Below are 21,672 nucleotides of genomic sequence, written 5' to 3' on the forward strand. Positions count from 1 at the left end.
CCCCCCCCCGCCCCGCCAAGGACATCTGATCATTTTGGAAACTAGCTTCTTAACTTCTGCTGTTTTCAAAACGATGTGCTAAAGCAAACTGTAAGCTGGAGCAGAAATCCAGGTTTAAGGTGACAGAAGAGTTAAAAATCCTTATTTAATATTAAATAACCTAAGCACCAAGACTTCTGAGTCCTTGAGATGAGTTGTGTTAAAAACTTACAGTCCTATATAAATCAAATACTTCTATTATGTAGGAATAACAAGATTAATTTTTTTCATTCTTTATAATAGACCAAGTTAAACTGAACTGAAGGCTGGAGGCATTGAGTTTCAGGAGGGTTTACTGATTGATCTAAAGCCATACACATGTTCATTCATGCTGTGTTTTGTTGTAACAAAGCTAACAGTGGAAACCACGAGGGTTCTTTTTGTTGCCTCAAGTAACAGTAACATCAAAGGGCTATCAAGGAGTTTTTAAAAAATGATCCAGCAACTTGAATTATTAATTACAGAGAAAAAGTCATCTGAATCTAGTGTTACAAAGCATCATTAATATTATAACTATTGTTGACTGAAACAGTCATTCAGCTTCAGTTTTTCCAGAAGATACTAAAAGGTGCTATATGAGCAGGCAAGTTATAATAAAAGACTGAATTTTGAGGCTTTTTCTTGGGGTTTTTTGTTTTGGTTGGGGTTTTTTTTAATTTAAAACCTATTAGTGATGTGTGTAAGTAGAAAGCCTGCTGGAGTCTGACAATCATATTGTCAGATTTCATTGTGATGTAAGTCTTGCTTAATAATACACAACTGAAGTTAAATATCACAGTGGCAGTGTTCGGTGTTTCCTTGTGACAGCCCTTTAACTGCTCAGAAACATTGCTCAAAACACTCCTGTGAGCCTAGGAAGCCAAAAGAAAATTACATGCTTTGCCCTGTAGCAATGGCAGAACTGAGATTAACCAATATATTCATGAATTTCTGATAACTGTATTTCATCACAATGGTATGTGTTTGTCACAGCAAGAACTTAAATCACACTAGCATTGGTGCCTTAAAACCTTTTTCTGAACTGGAGCCTGTATCTTTGATCTTGTATTTTGTTTGAAAGAGAAAAAATACATCACTGTGGTAGATGCAGCAGCAGAAGACATCTGGCAGGAGCTAGTCCTAAGACACAAAAACCCACTAGCTCGACAATAAATATAAGTAGACATATACAAATAGGTTTAAACCAAAATGCCCTATTTTGCTTAAGAGAAAGTAGAAATAAAAGGTGAATACTCCAAGTTAATTTTTATTTGTATATTTTGTTCCATGTCTCTAAAAAATTTCATTAACAAAAGCATACCATACTTCAAGTGTAGTGTTTTATAGCCAAATGGGTGGCTGGACTTTATCTCATTTGGATGTGTAAACAAAAAGTTCCCCAGAAGAAGGCAAAGATGACTGTTCTGTGCTTCATTGGATCACCTGGGGATAGGGCTACATGTCCCTTTAAAGCCCTGTAGAGACTGTTACGGAGCAACATCTGCTTGGAGTAGCCTTAAACAGGGATCTCATCTTGCTTAGAAAAGCAGAAACTATTATATTTTTTTTCCCTCCATAATTCAAGTTCAGCATAGCTACTCAAGGATTTAAAAATAACAAGAGTAATAATTTAAAAAAAAAAGTCGATACTGTCTTGTTTTCAAATGAGCCAACTGCAGAAATCAGACATGCTGTTGATCTGTCTTGATAACCCCAGCAAGGGCTGACTGACTTGGCCTTAAGGAATTTTCTCCTTTATGCAAGTGCTGAGAGAAATGTAAATTTCCACTAACTTTTTGTTTATATTGGCGACATCAAAATTGGATTACCAATATTTGTCCAGCCCCATTATAGGAGCTGTTACATACTCATTCTGAACCCAGAGCTTTACCTTTTCCTTAGTAAAGGAAAAGGAGAGTGTACAGCATATTTTGAATAAAAGGCCTTTTTTCTTTTTTAGTGCTGTGCTTTGTAGAAAGAAAATGATAGTGAAAGCTGCTGTTTTTCTATTTATTTTTGTAATTTGGAGGTGGCAGGGCGTATGGCTGTCAAGGTAGACTTGTTTATATTAGACAGTTCTCTTTGGAAATCATGCATGTAACGATCAGTGAAAAAAATAAAACATTGCACTGATTTATGGCAAGATAGGTAGTTGTATTATTGAAAAGAAAATGAGCAAAATTGCAGAATATGGGTTTTTTACCTTTTAACATTATAGAAGTCCTTGTAAAAATACAAGTGAATAGGAAAGCATAATTTCAGAATATAGTTAGTGTCATAGCTCATGAGCCACAAATAGAGCATCATATTTAGTACAGTCTCTCCTGTATCTTACACAGAGTTTTGAAAACTTGAGTGTGATGCTATTAATATATGTTGTGACATATATACGCATTATTCAGAGTTTAGGATATTATCACTGATGTGTTGAGTATGCAGTCTGGCTGACTAATCAGTTGCACACTGCAGAGCAATCTTCTGAAGAAAATATCCTAGTTTGGCCCCATGTGTTTTGGTTTGTATTGCTGTGTTTCCCTCTTACTTCTTGTGCAAACACAGGTTTTCTGACTTTGAGTGGTACAACTTTCACGTTTGTTAGAGTAATAGTTACAAGTTGTTCTATCAATGTTTCTTGCCCTAGCCAGGAGCACATGGAAACAGAGAGTATTGAATGTTAAGAAAGACGGTCAAAATATCACAGTCTCTTAATGGAATATCACAAAATAGCATTTGCAAAGATGGGGCACTCACTGCAGTAAGGGGATGTGCACCATTCCTCATGTTGTACCCTTGAAATGCAGCTTCTGTGTAGACATTTTGTAATAGAAACATCCTCCTTCACATAAATAAATAGCCATTGTAATATGAATTTATTTGGAGAGATGTGGATATAGTCAAAGGCATCCTGTGTTGTATAAGTACCATTAAAATTATGAGAGAGCAGGCTAAGCATTCATCAAGCAATTTTCCTCAATGAATGTTGTAATACAAATTAATAAAATTTGTGTTACACAAGTTGTTGTCAAAAGGAAATGTGAAGTTGAATTTTTTAATCGATGGATTTACTAACATTTTAAAGTATGACTACTTACTGCTTTTTTTTTAATCTTCTTTATATTAAGTTATGTCATCTACTTCTAGGAAACTCTAATGTCATTTTGTTTGAAAAAAGTGAAATCATTAAAGTGCCTGAGAATAAGGAGTCATTTTTCTTCTTTAACTTCTAGTGCAGTCAGCTGCCCATATTCAGAGATGAACTTGAACAAAGAAAGCCTCTTACCTGACCGGTTGAGTGGGGAGATGCCTGCAGCCAGTCCTATCTCCAGAAACAGAAAAGTGGAAACAAGTGAAAGATCCACCTCTCCTGTAATCAAGTAATTATTATTGAAGCGATGTCTGTGACTAACAGCAGTACTTGATTTCTGTGTTCTGCAATGCAATTTATAATTGTGCAATGACTGAATGGTTTCAGAAAGGCCTGCCTAGTTATCTACATTTTCATTTACAGGGAAGAAAAATGTTTTTTTCAGTGCTTATCTAAAAGGTCACAGAGCTGTCAAAGACTGATACTGAGACTGACTGTGGTTTAACAAGAGTTCAGTTTCATCTTCGGTGTAACTATCTAGACTACTAAGTGGTTAACTGGAATTTAAAATTGAATGTTGACCAGTTGGTTTCACTTTAGAAAATTATGTCTCTGTGTTTCTTTTGTTTGCTGTAGTAGCCTTATTGATGTGACTGTAAGTTAATGTTGCTCTTTGAAGAACAGCCACTATTCTGTCATTACAGTGGGAGTGGGGAATCAAGTTACTGGGACTGAGTTTTGCAAGAATAATGCTGAAGTCTGTAGCTGAAGCTTTTAAACAGGAGCACTGGGAAAAAAACAAAGGAGTGCAATACCAAGATGATTATTGCAGATTATTATTTTATCTCAGAAATTGTGGATACTGATTTCTGTGTTTATTTTGGGCTATAGGGAAAAATAGAGAATTTAAGAAGGACAGGAAAAGAAGAGAGGCTTTCCATTCTTTTCAAGGCTACATTAATGTAAATGTGAAATGTGAATGTTTGTAGTGAAGATTTCCAGTTCCTGCTGTAATGACCACATATTTTCAATAGATGGTATTTTAAATTGCCTTCTCAGAGACAGTTTCAGCTTCATGCTTTAAAACCCCAGGTATTCCACTGTCAAAGAGTTCTGCCTGATTGGATTGTTCTTATAAATTTAAGGTTTTAGAAATCTGAAGTGACTTAATTGCTCGCTGGCAGGTAGCCTGCGTACCGTTACAGTGAATCCAGTAACATTTCGAGCAATGTCCTCAGTTGCAGGGACTGTGTCAAGTGCTAGTTTTTTCATTGTCCCAATTAAGAGGCTGCATACAACATTTTAAAGGCTGCACAGCGACATATCATGGGATAGAAAGGATATGAGGAAAATAATACCTCAAAGTGTTCTTATGTCACAGATATTTGAAGTGGATAGCTTATTATCAAAAATACTGTTAGACAAGTTGTCTTCCTGTTGAATTGCCTAATCATTTTACCATTGATTGAATGGAGAAAGAGTTCTTTATTTTGATTTCTGAAAATCCCAAGTGTACAATCTTGTTAGTGCCAAGCAAAAAACTTCTCTGTATTTCTTAAACAAAAAAAACCACCTTGGATGTCTTCAGTTGACTTTTTGTGCATAGAGAAGATAAATTAAACAACAGCTTAGCTTCCACTTTTAAACATTTCGTTAATTTGTTTTAAACAGTGACAGAAAATGCCCCAGCCCTGGTCACGTAGGTATGAAATCTTCACCTCACAATCGACCATCTGGGAAAACTGTACCAGAAACCACCAGGCTGGAAGATGCAGAAAGTAAATCTCCTTGCAAGAAGCCCCTGTTATGCAATGTGAAAGAAAAGAAGGCACTTGGGTAACTCTCAGTTCCTTTCAAAGTACTGGTTGTTTGGAGTCAGTTTAAAATGCAACTTACCAGGCAATGCAGCCCAGTGGTTTGTCTGTAGAGTTATTAGAAGCGGTGGGGAAAGAGATGGAAGCTCTTCAGATCTCTTTATCTTAGAAATAGAGGGGAAGGGAGTATCATAAGGTATATAAGAAATAAGAAACACATGTCAGAGGAGAGGAAAAATACAATACAGATCAATTACTGGAAATAAAGATCCTTCTTCCTGGGTTTGTGTACAAATATGTTATTGTATATATACAAATATGTACAGATGTGGAAAAATTGAAAGTAATTCCATAACTTTCAGCATCTGGCATGCATTTTTGACAGAAAATGACATGAGATAGCTTTTTATACCATAAATATTATTCTCCAGTGCAAGTCTGGAAACTATCTTTGGAGCTAAAGTACACAATTCAGTGTTTTCATGGGGATACGTGAGGCAATAGGATTCCCTAAATTTTTAATTAATTACAGTATTGCTACATTATTTTATTGACTATTTTCAAACAGAAATAGATGACACCCTGGACTAAGAAGTGTTTGTTACCTATTTACATGAGCTATGTTATTTTGTGTTCATAATACATGAACTGTATTAGCAATAATAGTGGCTCGAGAGACAGAGACTGGAGAGTTGGTACTATATGATAAATATCCCACAGTAAAGCTGATGATTGAAATGCAACTGTTTTTGTTAAGAATTGGACTTTGATAATACTTGTGGGTCCCTTCCAACTTAGGATATTCTGTGAATCAAATCCTCTGAAAATGCTGCAAGTTTTTTTTTTTAAACTTTTTTTCAAATTGGGTTAACTAGATGTGGCAGGGTTTTATTAGTTTTCTTCCTTTTTCCACTAGACTGTTTAACTATTATTAGTTATTTCCTTTATTGCAAAAACCTACATTAAATAAAAAATAAAACTTCATTTGTAACTTTTTGCATTTTTTAGGGTTTTTTTTTTAAATTATTCTTTCATGTTATTTCAATCAGGTTATATTGTTCAAGTTATTTTGGAAAAGATTTGGTAAGAGCATCAAGCAGTGTTGATATAATTTCCCTACTACTAATAAACAGCATTCACTAGTCATACTCTAGTGAATTTAAACAGCAAATAAAAAAAGATGGCTTCAAGTGTAATTTTGAAATAACCTGTGTTAAAAAATAGTTATAATTCATCATTTTAACCATACTTACAGTAAATTCACATTTTTTTTAGAAATATACTTCGGCTTTACAGACTACCTGTTAAGATTAATTGAAGAAAAAATTTTTTGTCTTTTATCTTTTTTAGAGGATCTTACCTTTAGAAGACTTAAGCTAACCAATACATGTGCTATCTGTTCCCTGTGTTGAGTCATTTTAATTAAGAGAATAAGTCTTGTGCCAATTTTGAACAACCCAGAGACTCTGCAGTTTGTGTTTCAACTATTTGAATCCACTGATGACTGTCTGCATTTTATTGTCTAGCTTTCCTCATTTGTTATGTATCCAGCAAAGTCATAGAGGACTTTCAGTTGAATAATCTTCCTTTGAAAAAGGCATGAAAAATAACATTCGGTATATATGAACTGCTGTGGTTATAAAATATTGAGCATCTAGTTATTGCAATACTCAGTGGATCTTTTTAGATGTGTATTCAAAGTACACATGCATAATTGAAGACATAGATACACACACTTGTGTGCTCTTTAGTTGCTGAGCTCACAGCATGGATTTAATTATGTTTGACTTCAGTTCAATTGTGTATACCTTCATATTCAAAGGTAATCTTTTGTTTCACAGAAGTCCTTCATTGAGGAACCATCCACAAATGAACCCAAACATGAGTTTTACTTTGTTGTGTTAAATCTAAGTGGTACTCAGCTACAAACAATTATACTAGAAAATTTTGGTTTGCAAAAATATAATTATGTACATAAATAGTGCAGTGTGTCCCTCTGGAATGTTCCTGAGATTAAAAGTCGTGATAAAAATTACATGCCTATAGCATATTCAATTTTAATTTGAAAGTATCTTCAGAGTAGCAGAAGAACTTCACTGTAATAAGGATTCCACTCTGGAAATCTCTACAGTGAAGGAAGGTGAACACTCAGGCTTGGGAATCAAATGATACTAGCTCTTAAAAGAAAATTCAATTTGTCTTCCAGCATCTTCCCCAAAACCTTCAATTTATGATACTGTCATATTTAACTAACGAGGTAAAATTTCTGGATGTATATTGCTATGAAAATTGCCGTCAAGAAAATAGGGAGGTACTTGTTTCCTCACAGGTTTTGGTGATCTCTCCCCCTTATGTTGAATTACAGCTATCATTCTCTTTGCCTTTGGAATTAATTGCACTAGTTTGTAGCATGTTACTTTAGAAATTTTCTGTGTTTGTGGAGTTGGGAAAATAAGTTTTAAGTAAATAATCTTTCTAAGGAAGAAAGTCCTTTGTGGCACATGAAGTGCCTGCTGTACACATTCCACTGGTATTGCTTGTCATACCATTATTATTTGTGTCCTGTCATACTAAAAAGGCTGGATTTTCTGATCTGCTTTGTTCATTTTGCACCATTAGTAGTGTGATAATTATATTTCTGTTGAAGTCAGTGAACTTGAGTCTTAAATCAAGCTCCTACTTGATATAGTCACGGATGTTTTCTTGTATATAATATATAAACGTTATTTATTAGTATAAATGTAAGCAGTGGAATTAAACAGACCTGTTTCTTCTGCGGATTTGTCTTCTGAGGGTTAGCTAATCTTGGTGTGTAACAAGGTGTTAGGTGTAGATTGGCTTTTTATCTGTGATTGTGACTTTTGTTAAGGGGTTCTTGTTGACTCTTCTGGGGATTTCTTGTAGTCTTGACTCTAAGAATCATTCTGTCTGCTGCATATTTTTGGAATATGCTCATTACGTACTTGGCATCTCTGAGTGCTCTGTGTCTGTGATGGTTTAGTAAGAATTGGCCAGAGTGTTCTGAAATTCTTAAAAGCAGGAGTAAGTAGACACATAATGTCAGCAAATTCGTATCACTTCACAGCTGTAAGAAACCAGGCTGGAAATTACTTCTGAAGGCAGAGTTTGAAAAGGAAATTCCCAGGGGCTCACTTTAAGATGGAAATGTGCACACCCCCACTTACCCCCACCTTTATAAGATAATAAGAAATTCTCTTATTAAGAAATTCTCTTAATATGAGAATAAGAAATTCTTTTATTTCCACATCTCTTGCCCAGTTTTTCTCAATAGGGGGAAGACATTCCCTCTTTGCAAATGTTTGGGCCAGCAAAGCTGAGGGAGAAGCTGGATCAGAAGTAATGCAAAAGCATATACAAAAGAATACAGATATTTTCGATGGGATCATTAACAGCTGCATTAACAGCTGGGTGTCAGGAACTGTACTGACAATGAATTGATGTCAGGTAGAGATGAATGTTGGGCAGAGAAAAAGGAGTAGGTGTTATTTCAGACAGTTCCTGAAAATGGCATGCATAACCAGTAAGGCTTTGTAGGACATGCAGCTATAGATGTGGGTTTCACTCTTCTCATCTTCTGCTGTGGACACATCCACTGCCTTCATTTGCATAGTTTTCAGTTTCAGTAATGAAGTCAAGTGTGCTGGTATGGGTTACATAATCTTGGTTTACACTGTTCCTGAGCCTTCTTTGCAAAATTCATGTCAGTAATCATGCCATTCTGTAAGTCAGAAAAGTGATCCTCTTTGTTTGTTTATTTTATAATGATACGACATCCTTTGTGTGTGAATCCTGGTGTATTAATAGCATTGCTAGCAAGAGATGTCATCATGCATAGTGATTTTTATGATGTATTAATAAAAATTGAACATCTTCTTTTCCTCAGTGGAGTACTACAAACAAAGGACACCATAAAGAACAAAGAGTGTGAAGATGAGGAGACAGAAAATAAACCGCTCATTTCAAATGAAATTAAAGGTAAATTGGAAGTACTTCATTTGTTTCAAATTGAAATCTGCAGAGGTGAAGAAATGTGATGTCCCTTGAATTTCTCATTAAACTGAATTACAGCTTGTTTTCCGCATTCACTGTTTGTGTCCAAAAATTTCTTGACAGCACTGTTTCTTTATCGTGTAATGATCAGAGGCTTTGCCAAGAACTTTATCACAGTTGTAAACATGAGTGCAAAATGAAGAGTGATATAAAAAAAATCTCATTTTAATGATGTTTTTCCACTGACTTTTAAAAATAGGTCATTAAACCAATCCAAGTGGTAAAGGTATAACATTTGCTTATTGCCTCGAAAGTGTTTTGAAAGTTAAAGCATTTACACATTACAGACATGATGCAAAATTAAGGTGACTTACTTAACCCAGCCTCAGTCTTGTTGAGGGTGATGGCCAGACTGTGGCTCTTCACTGGCGAGACTGGAAAGTTCTTATATGGTCTCCAGAGGTTTCTTCCAGCATGGAGTTTTCTTCTGTTCAGTGATTCTGTGTAGGTACTGCTGTATCAAAACTCTTGGCTGTCACAGATCCAGTTGGACAGATTCAAGCAACTGTTCATTATTAATTTTTATCTTCATTGTTTAGAAAGAATACAGCACAAATCCAGAACAAAGCAGTCTTATATTTGATAATTATTTTACATGTGTGAAACTTAGTATGTCAGGATTGTTATGACTCTGACTCAGTGCATTGTTTCAGTGCAGCTGACACGAAGGTCAATACAAGTTAAGTGTCTTAATTTCCTAATCTTAGTTCTTTGTATTTTTTGATTATTTTCTTTGGCAATTTTTTGTGCAACAGCAGTTTTTAAGGCTTTAATCAAAATTCGTAGGACTTGAGTAACTATGTTTCTTTAAGATCTACATGTCTTACTTTTTAATTCTAAGAAAACTGGCCTGATTTTGTGAAGCATTTTGAGTTTGACGGAATTGACTGTTTGGATAAAGTTTCACCAACAAGCTCTGCTTGCGAGGTTCTTGCATAGTCAGATTTAGGAAAACAGAACATTTTCTTACATTATCATCTAGAAAAGTTGTCCTTGTTACACACGTAATGTCGCGTTATTATGTGTTTGAGTAGGATGGCACATTTAGGCTGTAAGACAAAAATGGATCATTAAGTTCTTGCTATCAGAGTCATGGAAATCTCAAGATAAAATAATTGTAAATTCGTGAATTGTGTCTGTTGGTAACTGTGCTTGTTGCCCTGTTTTTTTGGCATGTCACTTACCTTGTTGTTCTTCAGCCTACTCTTGCAATACTCACTTGGGCAGTTCTCTACTGATAACTTTATAAAATGTGTACTGCTATCTTCTCTCTCTTTGCAGAAAGATTATTTGGAGCTAAAGAGCTCCGCTGAAATCACAGCCCCTTCATATGAACTTTCTTGTGGACATAAATCTTGTGCTTAAAAATGGTTTTTAACATGCTAAGAGCTAGAACCATGCAGGAGGGACTGAGCAGTGTTAATGGTCTCTCATTAATACTGGAAAGTATTTGCCATTTGGCTTCTTTGAAGAGTAAGTTTATATTTTGTTCTGTGGTAACTTGCTAAGAAGATAGAAATGAACTATCATAGAGAAGGATAACAAAGTAGCATAAAGTATGAAGAAGAATGTAAAGGCAGGTGGGCTGATGCTGAAGCACAATGTCAGCAGAGAACACGGGTTAGTTTTAGAAGTGTGAACTTTGTGCATCTGACTGCTGTCTTGTGGAGCTGGCAAAATTGGAATATATGTCATATTTTGTCTGGCCCAGAAAGACAGATTGCCCCTCTATGGGAAGCAGGGCTTGCAGAGTGAGAAATATCCCAGAGCATGAGGGTGGGGAAAACTTTTAACTGTCTGGTGTTAGAGACATAGATTGTAGCCAAACTGGTGTGTTCTGGACTTTCTGGTACAAGGTTACCCACACTAAACCTAAATTTCCTTTTGATGATGTTCTAATTATGTCTGCCACAGGGCTAGGGACTTTAATTTTTAATTTTCTCCATCTAGTTGGGTAAATTGGCGCTTTCCATGCTCCATTTGTGTGCTCTTTGTCTTACCTGTGAGGCAGATACTATATAGACTGAGAATGCTGCTCACTATGCCTGTACCTATGTGCTGTTGTGTGTACATATGTTTAAACATGCAAATACGGGGTGTGATTTGTGCAGTATTTTCTTTACACAGTTTATTATAGTCAGCTATTTATGTGGCAGTATTACTATATTGCATGTTTTGTGGATGAAAGGAAAAAAATAGCTGAATACTTATATTTTCAACTCTTGAGAGACCTTTTCTAGAAGGAAAAGGTCAGAGGATGAGGATGGGGAGGGGATTCAAGGGAACAATTAGAAAGATACTGTTCAGTAAAATATGCTTTACATTCAGCACAGTTGCTGCCTGACAAGACACATTCCTTTCTCACTGAGATTTTTATTAGTATTAGAGGCTCTAAGAAGCATTTGTAAAACAACAGTGAAGTGTAAACAAATATTTAGGGAACTCTCTTCGAAGAGTGAGAGTATAATGGTAGTAAAACATTAACGAGTCTATTTTAAAAAAATTAATGAGTGGGCTGACAGTGCTGACTAAATGGCTTAAGAGTCAACTTCTGAATAATAGGCATTAATATGAAATGAGGATAAATCTTGAAAGTAACAAAAAATTAGGCTAGAGGAGCAGAACAACACAAGCAAATGTAGTAACATCCTATGATAGGCATATTATAGACCAGCCTCACTGTGCTGGCAAAAATCTATAATGGGAATTTGTGCTCTAGTTGTTGGGCATAAATATGTGAAAACTATAACAGTAAGGATTGGGAGAACTTGTGGTTAATAGCAGCTTCTCATAAATGGAAGTAGAATGGAACTGCAACAGAAATGAGCAGTCCAAACAAAAACAGCATATGGATTTGTAACTGCAGGAGCCATGTTATTAAGGAATATTAGGCATTAAGAGCATGCTTTGTTGGCAGGTCCTTCAGAAGTGAATTTCAGAGGTTTTCCTCAATTTTAGTTGGCAACTGGGGAGCACTCTGGCCTGAGTTCATATAGCAGGCATGTGCTTTTGCACTTCTAATGGATGTAAATGAACAGGGATGTCATATGCAGTTCAACATCATTCAAGGTGCGTTTTCTCCAGAAAACAGCAGCATGTGGCTGAAGACACCCTCCCACCAGTACTTACCTTTGGGGGCAGTGCGATGGGAGATCATTCCTTCTGTTATGGATGAGTGTGATAAAAAGCAGCACGGAGGAGTTTAGTGTTATTTTCCAAACAAAACATTCAGTTAAAGTGGAAGCAGAGAATTTGCAGACATTGGCATTTTTTCCTCAGAAGAACTGAAAAACATTTTGTTGTGGATGAGCCATAAATGTTGTGTGGGCTGGAACTGTGTAACTGATTCACTTGGAATTTTGTAGCAGTGCAGTGCTGCTTTCGATTTTCTAACAGCTCGACTCCAAAATTAAGTTAATTCTTGTGTTGCTGTACAACTATTAAATGTGTGTGTGATTTATTGTACCAAAATATTTAAAATTGTTTGACCTATAATGTGTTATGCTAACAGCTCCGATGGCATCGAATTGTGTTGTGTTGGAAGAGACTTCTTCCATGTAAGAGCAGTTGTATTTATAGAGAGCCAATATAATGATAGTCATACCAGTGGAAGAACACTCATGGCACTCTAATTCTGGTGTAAGCAAAAATGTACAGCTTGTGTAGGGAGGTCCATATGTAGGAATAGAAATGAATGTGCTTTTATTGTGACTGATCTCATCACTGACAGAGGGATTTAATTCTTGTTTCTTGCTTCCTGTTGCTGAAGATGTTGAAGAACCCAACACGCAGAGACTTCTCTCTCAACCAGTTATCGTGTCTTCCAAGCTGCAAATCCCTGGCCTACCCTTGCGCTGGGAACAGCAGAGCAAGCTCCTTCCAAGTGTAGCTGGGATCCCAGCCAGTAAAGTTTCTAAGTGGAGTACAGATGAGGTAGGTTCCCCCTTTATCTTCTGTCTTACTACCACTCCTTGAAAGTTGATTCAGAGCTTTAGATTATCCCCATTGATTAATACATGAGTACTCAGAGGATTAGACTCAGCCAGACCTAATGTAACTGATCCCCAAAATGCCCATTCTGCTGCCATGCAGCCCCAGAAGCAGAAATATTAATGCATACGTGTATTGACAGAGATAAATATGCATATATATGTGTGTGTATATATATATATAAAAACATACTCACTGGTGTAAGGGTATGCTAAGTGTAAGAGTAGTGTTTAATGTACAGCCCAGCATATCAGCTGCCCATGGTCTCCACTCCCAACATCTAATCCCCACACAAACGTTCTGGAGGAATGGTGTAGGGGTCTGCATGAACCAAGAAGCTCTTCCTGGTGCATAGTTTGGGTGTGGCACACTGCTTTGGAGAGTGCAGAGAGGAATGCTGTGGATATGGTCAGGCCATAACACCTGATTTTAAGATTAGAGCCTTGTCTCCATTCAGGTATGTGACAATGCTTGGACAGACAAAGTCTTGTCATTGCTTTACTTTCACAAGTACCTGTGACTACTCTCTGCACCTGAGGCACTGGGATCTCACTTAATCAGAGAAAAAAAGAAGCATGACTCCATACACTTAGAGAAGAAGGTAGAACACCTAATACGAGACTGTAAAAGCAATAGCTAAAAGACTTTAATGAATGTCAACCTTAAAGACTATTTTGAGAAAACCTAAGTCTTACTAAATCTTTTGTTGTATACTTTGGTGGCAGGTCTCTGAATTTATACGAAGTTTACCAGGATGTGAAGAACATGGCAAGGTGTTTAAAGATGAGGTGGGTGAATTTTATTTCAAAAAGACAGAGACGAAAAAGCTTGGTAGAAATACATATAAATTAGTAGGATGAAGTGTATGGATGGAATCATAGAATCGTCAGAGTTGGAAGAGATCTTTAAGATATTAGGTCTAACCCTCCAAACCAGCGCTATCCCTGTAGCCCCTAAGCCTTATCAACCAGCACCAGATCCACATGCCTCTTAAACACTTCCAGGAAAGGTGACTCTACCACCTTCCTGGGCAACCTATTTCAATGCCACATTGTTTAAAGTCAGTTGCAAATGTATGGAAGATTAGGTTGGTTTTCAGGCCATGAAGTAGGAAGAAATTAAAGAGAAAACTAGTCAAGTGTCAACCGGGTGCTTTTACAACTTTGTTCCTGCCAATTGAAATTACTCACCAACTTTGTTATTTACTACTGTTCTTTCTTGATCTGGTTGGATGAAATTTATAAACAAGTATGTTATTTTAGTTCTGCAGGATGTTAGTAAGTAAAATAAAGCAGAACAGTGGTTCAAGATAGCCACCTCTTAAAACTCTGCGTCTTGTCTGATCACACTTGGCTATTGATGCTCTTCCTCCTGATATAACCAGTTTATGAAGGTGATTTGAGTGAGCAGGAAGTGAGAAGATCTGAAGGTTCTGATGAGGTTCAAAGGAGTATGTGCTCACTTTGTGAGCATGCCAGGCATGCATTTGTCATCTGAGAAGATTGTTGTTCCAAAGCTGTCATTAAGAATGGATAGGGCTTTTAGGTACATTAGGCCTTTATAAACTAGGTTGGTTTTTTTTCTGCTCAGCGGTTTGTTATTCCTGTTAATGCTTAGTTTCAAGAAGGCAGTTTGATCACAGATGCCAGAGTGAATAGTTCCGGTGCTTATCCCAGCCAGTCGACCTGAATGGGCAGAGTCAGCCAGCCTTTCAAGTGAAGAATAATTGTGGTACTTAGACCTGAGAAGGCACCTCCTGAGGGAAAATGCATACAGATGGCCCTGCTAATCTCCTGCAACAGAAGCTTTCAGGCTGTGCTATAGATTGTAATGACTATTACAGCTGCATATCAAAGGACTGGCAGGCTACATCTCTGGGCATTTTGCACTTGCTCAGATGTTGGACATTTAACTATTCAAACCTAGATAGCCCCCTATGTTAACTTGGGGTGTCTCATCAATGAATTTAGAAATAAAAGTTGGCATATTGCTAATCAAGTCAGGAAAATGTTGGCCCTGTTGAAGCCCCTGGAAGTAAGGACCCTGGGGCTCTTCGAGTTGGGATTTAGCACTCCTGCTGAGAGAAGGATTTGCTTACAGGAGAATGTTCATTTGTAATGTTTTGTAATATAGCAACACTACAAAGCTGGCAGAAAAAAATTCCGGGTTTTGAAAAGTTCTGTTGTGTTTGTGTTAAAAAGGCAGTTTTATTAGCCTGGCCCCTGTTTTCATCTGGGATCAAAATAATTCCAATTTGCTGTTTAGTGAGTAGAAAGTGGTGGCCTGAAGGGGATTCCAGTTCTGTAGCTGGGAGTGAAATCCAGAAGTTTTCCTTATGGATGCTTGCATAAAAGGAATAGCTAAGATGTTTAACAGCATTGCTGTGCTTCAGTATAGTTGAATTACACTTAATTTACCCACTTTACTTTTCAATAGGTTTTATATTGTCAGTATGAAAATATAAACTGTTTAGCTAAAAATTAGCCAGAAGGTTGTTTTCAAGCAGAAGATCATCCTGTTCTCTTGGACTAGCTGATCTGTCTAAAGGTTGAAATCAAAGCTCTCTTGAAAGCATTTGAAAGTGCTTGTATTCAGCCAGCCCTTAACTTTGTCTGAAATTGCTGGGACTTTTCATGTTTTCTGAAACGTTTATACTGCTGCACTGTCAGACCTATTAATAGCTTTTTGTGTTTTTCTTTTAAAGCAAATTGATGGAGAAGCATTTCTGCTAATGACCCAATCAGACATAGTCAAAATAATGAGCATTAAGCTGGGACCAGCCCTAAAAATCTTTAATTCCATTCTGATGTTCAAAGCTGCAGAGAAAAACTCACACAATGAACTTTGAAGATAATGGAAAATGTGCACGAACCAGCTTTCTCCACTGGAGCTCATGTATTATTCAAAGCACAAAGACTCACTAGAAGTATTGAGTAAGGACTCTCAGAAAGGAAGAAACATAAGTTCAGCACTGGTGGACTATTTATATTCTCCTAGAGCCAGTACACATCTGAATCCTTCTGGGAAGTGTTCAAGCTTTTGAGAAGGTACTGTGTAACAACCGAGTCAGCTGGTCTTATTTACCAAACTAATGGCGCTAATTCTCCATGGATGGTTAGGATCCCTAACTCTCTCTGGACATCAAGAAAACCTTCATTAATTATTTATGCTGTATTATATAAGGGAACGTTAATATTTTCTAAGGATTCTTGAATTGTACTTCATGTACCCATTTTACTTTTCAGAAGCTTTTACTTCATTTTATCAAAATAAAAACTGATCAGCCAAAAATTAGGCTACAGGTAGCCAGATGAGACTGTTATGGCTAATGTGTATTTGTGCCATAGTTTAAAAATGAAACACTTAATGTTACATATGTGACACATTATGCTACAGCATATGACCTTACAGATAATAAAACTGTCTGTTTGCTTGTAACAAAACAAACCTTGTTGGGGTTGAAAATAATGCTTTCTTGATAACTGAATGTTTTTACTTTTGCACGATTACAGAAATGTTACGTGAGTTTTGCCACCAGCATCTTTAATGTATTTTATCAAAAGACCAGTATAGAGAAGGCTGCAACTGAAAAATAAAGTTTGACTTCATAGAAGACTTTTTGTTTATGCTGCACAATAGAGTCCCAGCCATTTACATGGGAGCCTGCTACAGTCCTGCAGAACATGGAGGAAAATAGGAGTATTTTGAGGCAAGGAGATTAGCAGAAAAGAAACTACATTCAGTCGTGTCTGCACTTCCCTGTCTTCAGGGTAGTTACCACAACAATGGAGAAAAACTGTGCTCAAGCTAGGACTGCTACCCTGGTTTCATATTCCACAGAGGTTTGCTTTCACAGTGGTGGGAGAATTATTTCACCCACCACTTTCTAGCCGAAAACTCTGATTTGTAAATGAATAAGGCATAGGGGGAAAGGCAAAGCACGAGGAAAAGGATACTTAAATGCTTGTGGTGCACCAGCACATCCTACGTGTAAAATACATGCAATTCACTAGGTCATTAGCAGGCTGCAGACATCACCAGCAGTTACTGAGGTGAGGCAACCTCCCTTCTTGGAGGATTATTGTAATGATTTGTCAGCGAAAGTCGTTGCACTTGGTATATGTACGTAAGATGTAAACCAGATGCACTTTATATGGAAGAAAGCCTAGCTACCTGTATACTGAGGACTGCTCCAGAATGCTACTTGTGCAACAAGAGAGAGAAGAGCTGGATAAGGTTTTTTGGCAGCCCTGTGTTTAGTGCTGCAGTGGGCAGTTGCTCAGCTGTAGAGCTGAGAACAAACAGAGCATTTCCGTTGCACAGAGCTGGGAGAATTTTACATCTTCCCACAGATTTTGCTAGGCTTTTCTTTGGCTGGAGTTCTTAAGTTTTCACTCTGTGTGTCCCTTCCAGATCGTGTAGGTGACTGGTGCCTGCCATAATATGAAGTGAAACAGGGTCAGTATGAAGTAAGTTGCATTGCTCTGTTAATTTCCTTCCATATTGCATAAATAATATTTTTACATTTTGTTCAATATTTGTACATTCAAATTGCACTCTTATTGTACTACAATACAAATAAAACCTTAACTGGAGCCTCTGTTACCTTTTTGTGTGCCCAGGATTCTCAGATGAACCCAGCTGCTCCTGATGGGTGTGGTGTGGAGTAATTCCTCACTGTAGCTCAGTGGGGCCAGGAGTTTCAAAAGAGCAACTTGGCTACTGCTGTGTGCCCTCTCCCTGAACACTTACTCCCAAGGCTCCCCTTGCCATTAGTCAGAATCCCATTTATAGCTCTGGACTTTGTCACTGGCAGCAGCTGAAGTTGCACATGCAGATCAGTAAAATGCCAAATTCTTCTGTTTTCTTTCATTCTCTCCTTCCATGCAGTTTATTTTCCTTTACCCTCTGTGTCTGTCCTGTGTGCCGTGTCTGTAGCCTGCAGTGATAACCAACGAAGAGATTTGCAGCTCAACAAAGATTACTTGGAGATGTTAGCATCTCCCTGAATTTTTATATACAACTACTTACAAAGTACTGTGGTTTAAGAAATGGATTTGAATTAATACTGTTTACAAGGTGTAGAATAAACCTCACTTGAGCCCAATTTTTTATTCATGCAGCTATCACATACAATAAGGAGGACATACATAATCCTTACTTTTGTATTCCATGTGATGAGGTAGCTAAGTGTTGCTCTGTTACAAAAACTACAGACAAAACTACCCAACAAATTCACTTGGAAACGAAAACCATTCATCAGACCTACTGAATCTTTGAAATGGCAGTTAGCATTGGTTTTTGTGTTGTATAGGTGGTAGCCCAGCCCTTGCACTGATAAAGGTTGTACTCTGCATTCCATGGGAGCTATGTGAAAAATCCTAAGCCTACAGCAAGAGAGTTTGGCCATTAAATGCAGCCATGTCCTCTCATCCTGAAGGATCTCCCACTGTAATCACTGCCTTGGAGTCACCCCTTGCACAGCCATGCTTTACCAAAGTTTCTGTGATCTTCCAGACTGTGTTTGAGTGTTTAAAGAATCATTGTGACCACAAGTGCTGCTTTGCCTACACTGACATTTTTTGAGCTGGTGGGAGATTGGTCTGTAATAGAATGCAGTGTTTTAATAAAAAGCCATTTTTTATTTCTAATTAATGCAATGGGTCTTGTCTGCTGGCTGCTGTTCCTGTCTATCACCAGGCACTTGTCCAAAGCTGTGCACTGCCAGGCAGTGTCCCCTGGGATTTTCAGACATGCAAGAGCTAAGAGGAGAGCGTCGGGTAAAGAGAAGGCTGTGGAAGAAGAGAGGAGAGGGCCTCCACTCTGTGTGGGCAGACAGAGAGCCACCACATGGAGAAAGCTGATTTGTTCCAGGGACCAATTTTGGAAAGAAAATTAGGCATTCCCTCTGCAGCACCAAAGCTGTGGTTACCACTGCACATGGCAGCACCCCAGATAAGTCATTCTTGCTACTTTGAGAGCTCATCTTAGAATCCCTATTTTTTAAATTCAGGATTAATGTTCAAACAAAACAAAATGTTTCACGCAAGAAAAAACCAATGAAAAGTCATCATCCTGCAAATTAAAAATCAGGCCCACCATTTTAAACCACAAAAATTATTATATTAGGCTCTCAGCAATCCTAATATTATGAAGCAATGGTAATAAGTACATGTTTAATTTGTGCCATTTCAAAACATTAACTGTATTACCATCTAAAGAAGCTAAGTGCTCATATTGATTCACATTTTTTTTTAATTCTCAGTCAAAATATCCGAATTTGTCAAATGCTCCATATAGAAAAATAATGCATAACACATGAAGTAATCTAGAAAATTTTATTATGTCTAGACTGCTCTAAAATCTACATTTAAAATAATGAAACTATTTGAGTTTTAATTTTTTTTTTAAGTAGCCAGTACAATAAAAAAAAAGGATATTACTAAACATAACTTTTAAATATACATACAATTTCACTACAAAGAATGGCACAAAGGGATTTATTTTAACAAAATATCAAATGCTCCTGAGTGGAGTGCTGGGCGCACCATCAGATACTGGATGCTTGGGTGCCTCCAGCCCTGTCTTTACTGGGATGGGCAGGGATGCTGGGTTCCTCACCTCAAAGACCAGGGACTCCAGGAAGTTCAGTGTCCTGTGGATTCTCTTTGGGCATGGGATATTGAACACATGAAATGCGGCCACCAGCGCTGCCAGAGCCATGGTGCAGTCATCGAGCTGGGCTAACTCTTCCCTTTCTACGTACAGGGCAAATGCGCATGAATTCATGTTGAAGGGATTTTTCACTTCCAACATTGGTGTCACTGCCTTTACCTAAATTTCAAAAAAGGGTATTTCAAATGATGCCACAGCATTGCTTCAATGAACAGCTCAGAGAATTAAGTAAGCCTGATAACACTGCTTTGAAATTAGGTAGTATTTCTGTGAGTACTTCTACTCAAAAGACATATGTCATCTCTTACCAGGAACTAAGCTGAGCTACCAAAAGGCCAGGTGATGTGCCTATGCAGGTGATAAAAGGAAGAGAGACCAAGGCTGCTGGTGCTCTGTCTCCTACCTCCTCATTCACTGCAGCAAACAGACTGGAATCATCTCCAAAGACCTCTGGCAGGAGTAAACATGCAGCAGTCATTTTCATATCTGTAAAAGGCAAGGATTTCTACTAAATTACAAATGAAAACTTTCTGGCCCTGCAGTATCCTCCTGGAAAAACAGATTGCTGTCTATGTAATAGTTTTAACAGCTCAGTAGTGGAGCTGTTGTTCAGTCCACTTTGAAGGGTAATTTGTACCACAGTCAATATTTAGGCACATCAGCTGTTAATGGACATTAGTGTCCAAATCATTCATGGAGCTCTGCTACTCAATATTATGATTCAATTTCCCTCACAATAGGTTAAGTTGGCCTTTGGGTTGCTTTGAGTTTGTGAGCTGAGTAGTCTTCCTGCCCCCACTGGCCTTCCCCAAACTCCTCTGTCCCCAGTAAACTGGCTGTCTGGGGAGTCGTGCTGCCACAGGACTCTGCTTTGAAGGCTGCAGTACAAGCTGGTGCCGCAGAACCTCCTGGCTCCTGTACCTGCTATCCCTCTGGTTCAGCTGTTACTGACTATAACAACTATTTTGCAGGTCAGGCTTCTAGTGTCACGTACTTCACTGAACTTAACTTCCCATGCTTTTATTATCTAGGTGCCAGGTCAAGTTGTTTGTGAAAGAAAAACAGAAAAGTAAATGCCTTGGGACTTTACTAAGGTATAGGTGAAAATCTCTGTGGACACACTGTATAAGAAAAGGGTACTTACTATATCCATAGTTTTCCTTGGCCAAAGCTATGAATACAAAGTCCATAAAGGCTTTCTGTATTAGACTATTCCTTTAGCATTTTAATCTATCACGAGTACTTGTGTTTTTAATCTAAGTGAAGGAAACCCCCAGTATTTTAACCTACACTGCTTTCTTCTGTCAAAGATGACCTGGCAATAAATGGAGTGAAACTGCTATAGGACACAAATGTGTTCATATCACGTGACCTTGGACTCACATCCTGGCATTATGCCTGTTTGATAGAGAGTGAGTCTAAGGAGCACTTCTCAGAGAGCTAAACTTGGGCATAGGCAGCGTCGGCTGGGGAAGAACAGCAATTCTGAGTGACTGCTGTGTAGGTTTTGTCCCTGCAGCACCACATTCCCCAGACTTCTCAGACTGGAAGAAGCTGAGTGTCAGCAGGTGTTTGCTCCCCGACAGCCAGGGAGCCAAAAACGTCGAGGTACATGGACCTCACCAGAGGTACCAGTTTGTGCCCTTTTTCCTGCAGTGTGTCTCTGCAGAGATGAGGTGGCTGAAATAGGTAGTGGGAACTACAGCTTTAATTTTACTGGGATAAAGATTTTAACCATAGAAACTTGCTTCCTAAAGGAAATTGTGTCTTTTTTTATGGGGCTATTTCTAAAGCAGAAAATTAGTTTTACATGGGTATTTTTAGAAGCACTCATATATCTAGAAATATGTACTTCTGCTCATCTAGCAATACTTATTTTAAGGTAATTACTTACTTTATCAAACCTGCAGTCTTCTATTCAGTGGGAAAAAGAAGTTTCAATACTTGACTGACTTAATTTTCCCACTAATTTAGTAGCTTTTATTCTCAATGCTTCACAATCATTATATATTTTCAAAG

The 21,672-nt window shown here is 37.7% G+C and overlaps 2 protein-coding genes across 8 annotated transcripts in view; one reads left to right on the forward strand and one right to left on the reverse strand.

Moving 5' to 3' along the window:
• Positions 1 to 18,633, forward strand: part of L3MBTL3 (l(3)mbt-like 3 (Drosophila)) — a 76,978-nt gene extending 58,345 nt beyond the window's left edge. For 3 of the 4 annotated variants that reach the window (XM_008637827.2, XM_017739453.1, XM_017739454.1), the window contains 6 exons: positions 3,246 to 3,392; positions 4,775 to 4,939; positions 8,822 to 8,913; positions 12,758 to 12,921; positions 13,704 to 13,766; positions 15,683 to 18,633. In XM_008637827.2, the coding sequence (XP_008636049.1) occupies positions 3,246 to 3,392; positions 4,775 to 4,939; positions 8,822 to 8,913; positions 12,758 to 12,921; positions 13,704 to 13,766; positions 15,683 to 15,826 (775 nt within the window). In that variant the 3' untranslated portion in view covers positions 15,827 to 18,633. The remainder of the gene's footprint in view (positions 1 to 3,245; positions 3,393 to 4,774; positions 4,940 to 8,821; positions 8,914 to 12,757; positions 12,922 to 13,703; positions 13,767 to 15,682) is intronic. The other variant, XM_017739455.1, reaches the window with a different exon arrangement.
• A 669-nt stretch (positions 18,634 to 19,302) lies between these two features.
• The window catches only part of SAMD3 (sterile alpha motif domain containing 3), a 37,337-nt gene continuing 34,967 nt past the window's right edge, over positions 19,303 to 21,672 (reverse strand). For 3 of the 4 annotated variants that reach the window (XM_017739460.1, XM_017739459.1, XM_017739462.1), the window contains 2 exons: positions 20,057 to 20,139; positions 19,303 to 19,812 (listed from right to left, as the gene is read on the reverse strand). In XM_017739460.1, the coding sequence (XP_017594949.1) occupies positions 19,495 to 19,812; positions 20,057 to 20,139 (401 nt within the window). In that variant the 3' untranslated portion in view covers positions 19,303 to 19,494. Of the gene's footprint in view, positions 19,813 to 19,961; positions 20,140 to 21,672 lie in introns of all 4 variants that reach the window. The other variant, XM_017739461.1, reaches the window with a different exon arrangement.

Source organism: Corvus brachyrhynchos, unplaced genomic scaffold (genome assembly GCF_000691975.1).
Source record: "Corvus brachyrhynchos isolate BGI_N302 unplaced genomic scaffold, ASM69197v1 scaffold14, whole genome shotgun sequence".
NCBI classification, from domain to species: Eukaryota; Metazoa; Chordata; class Aves; order Passeriformes; family Corvidae; genus Corvus; species Corvus brachyrhynchos.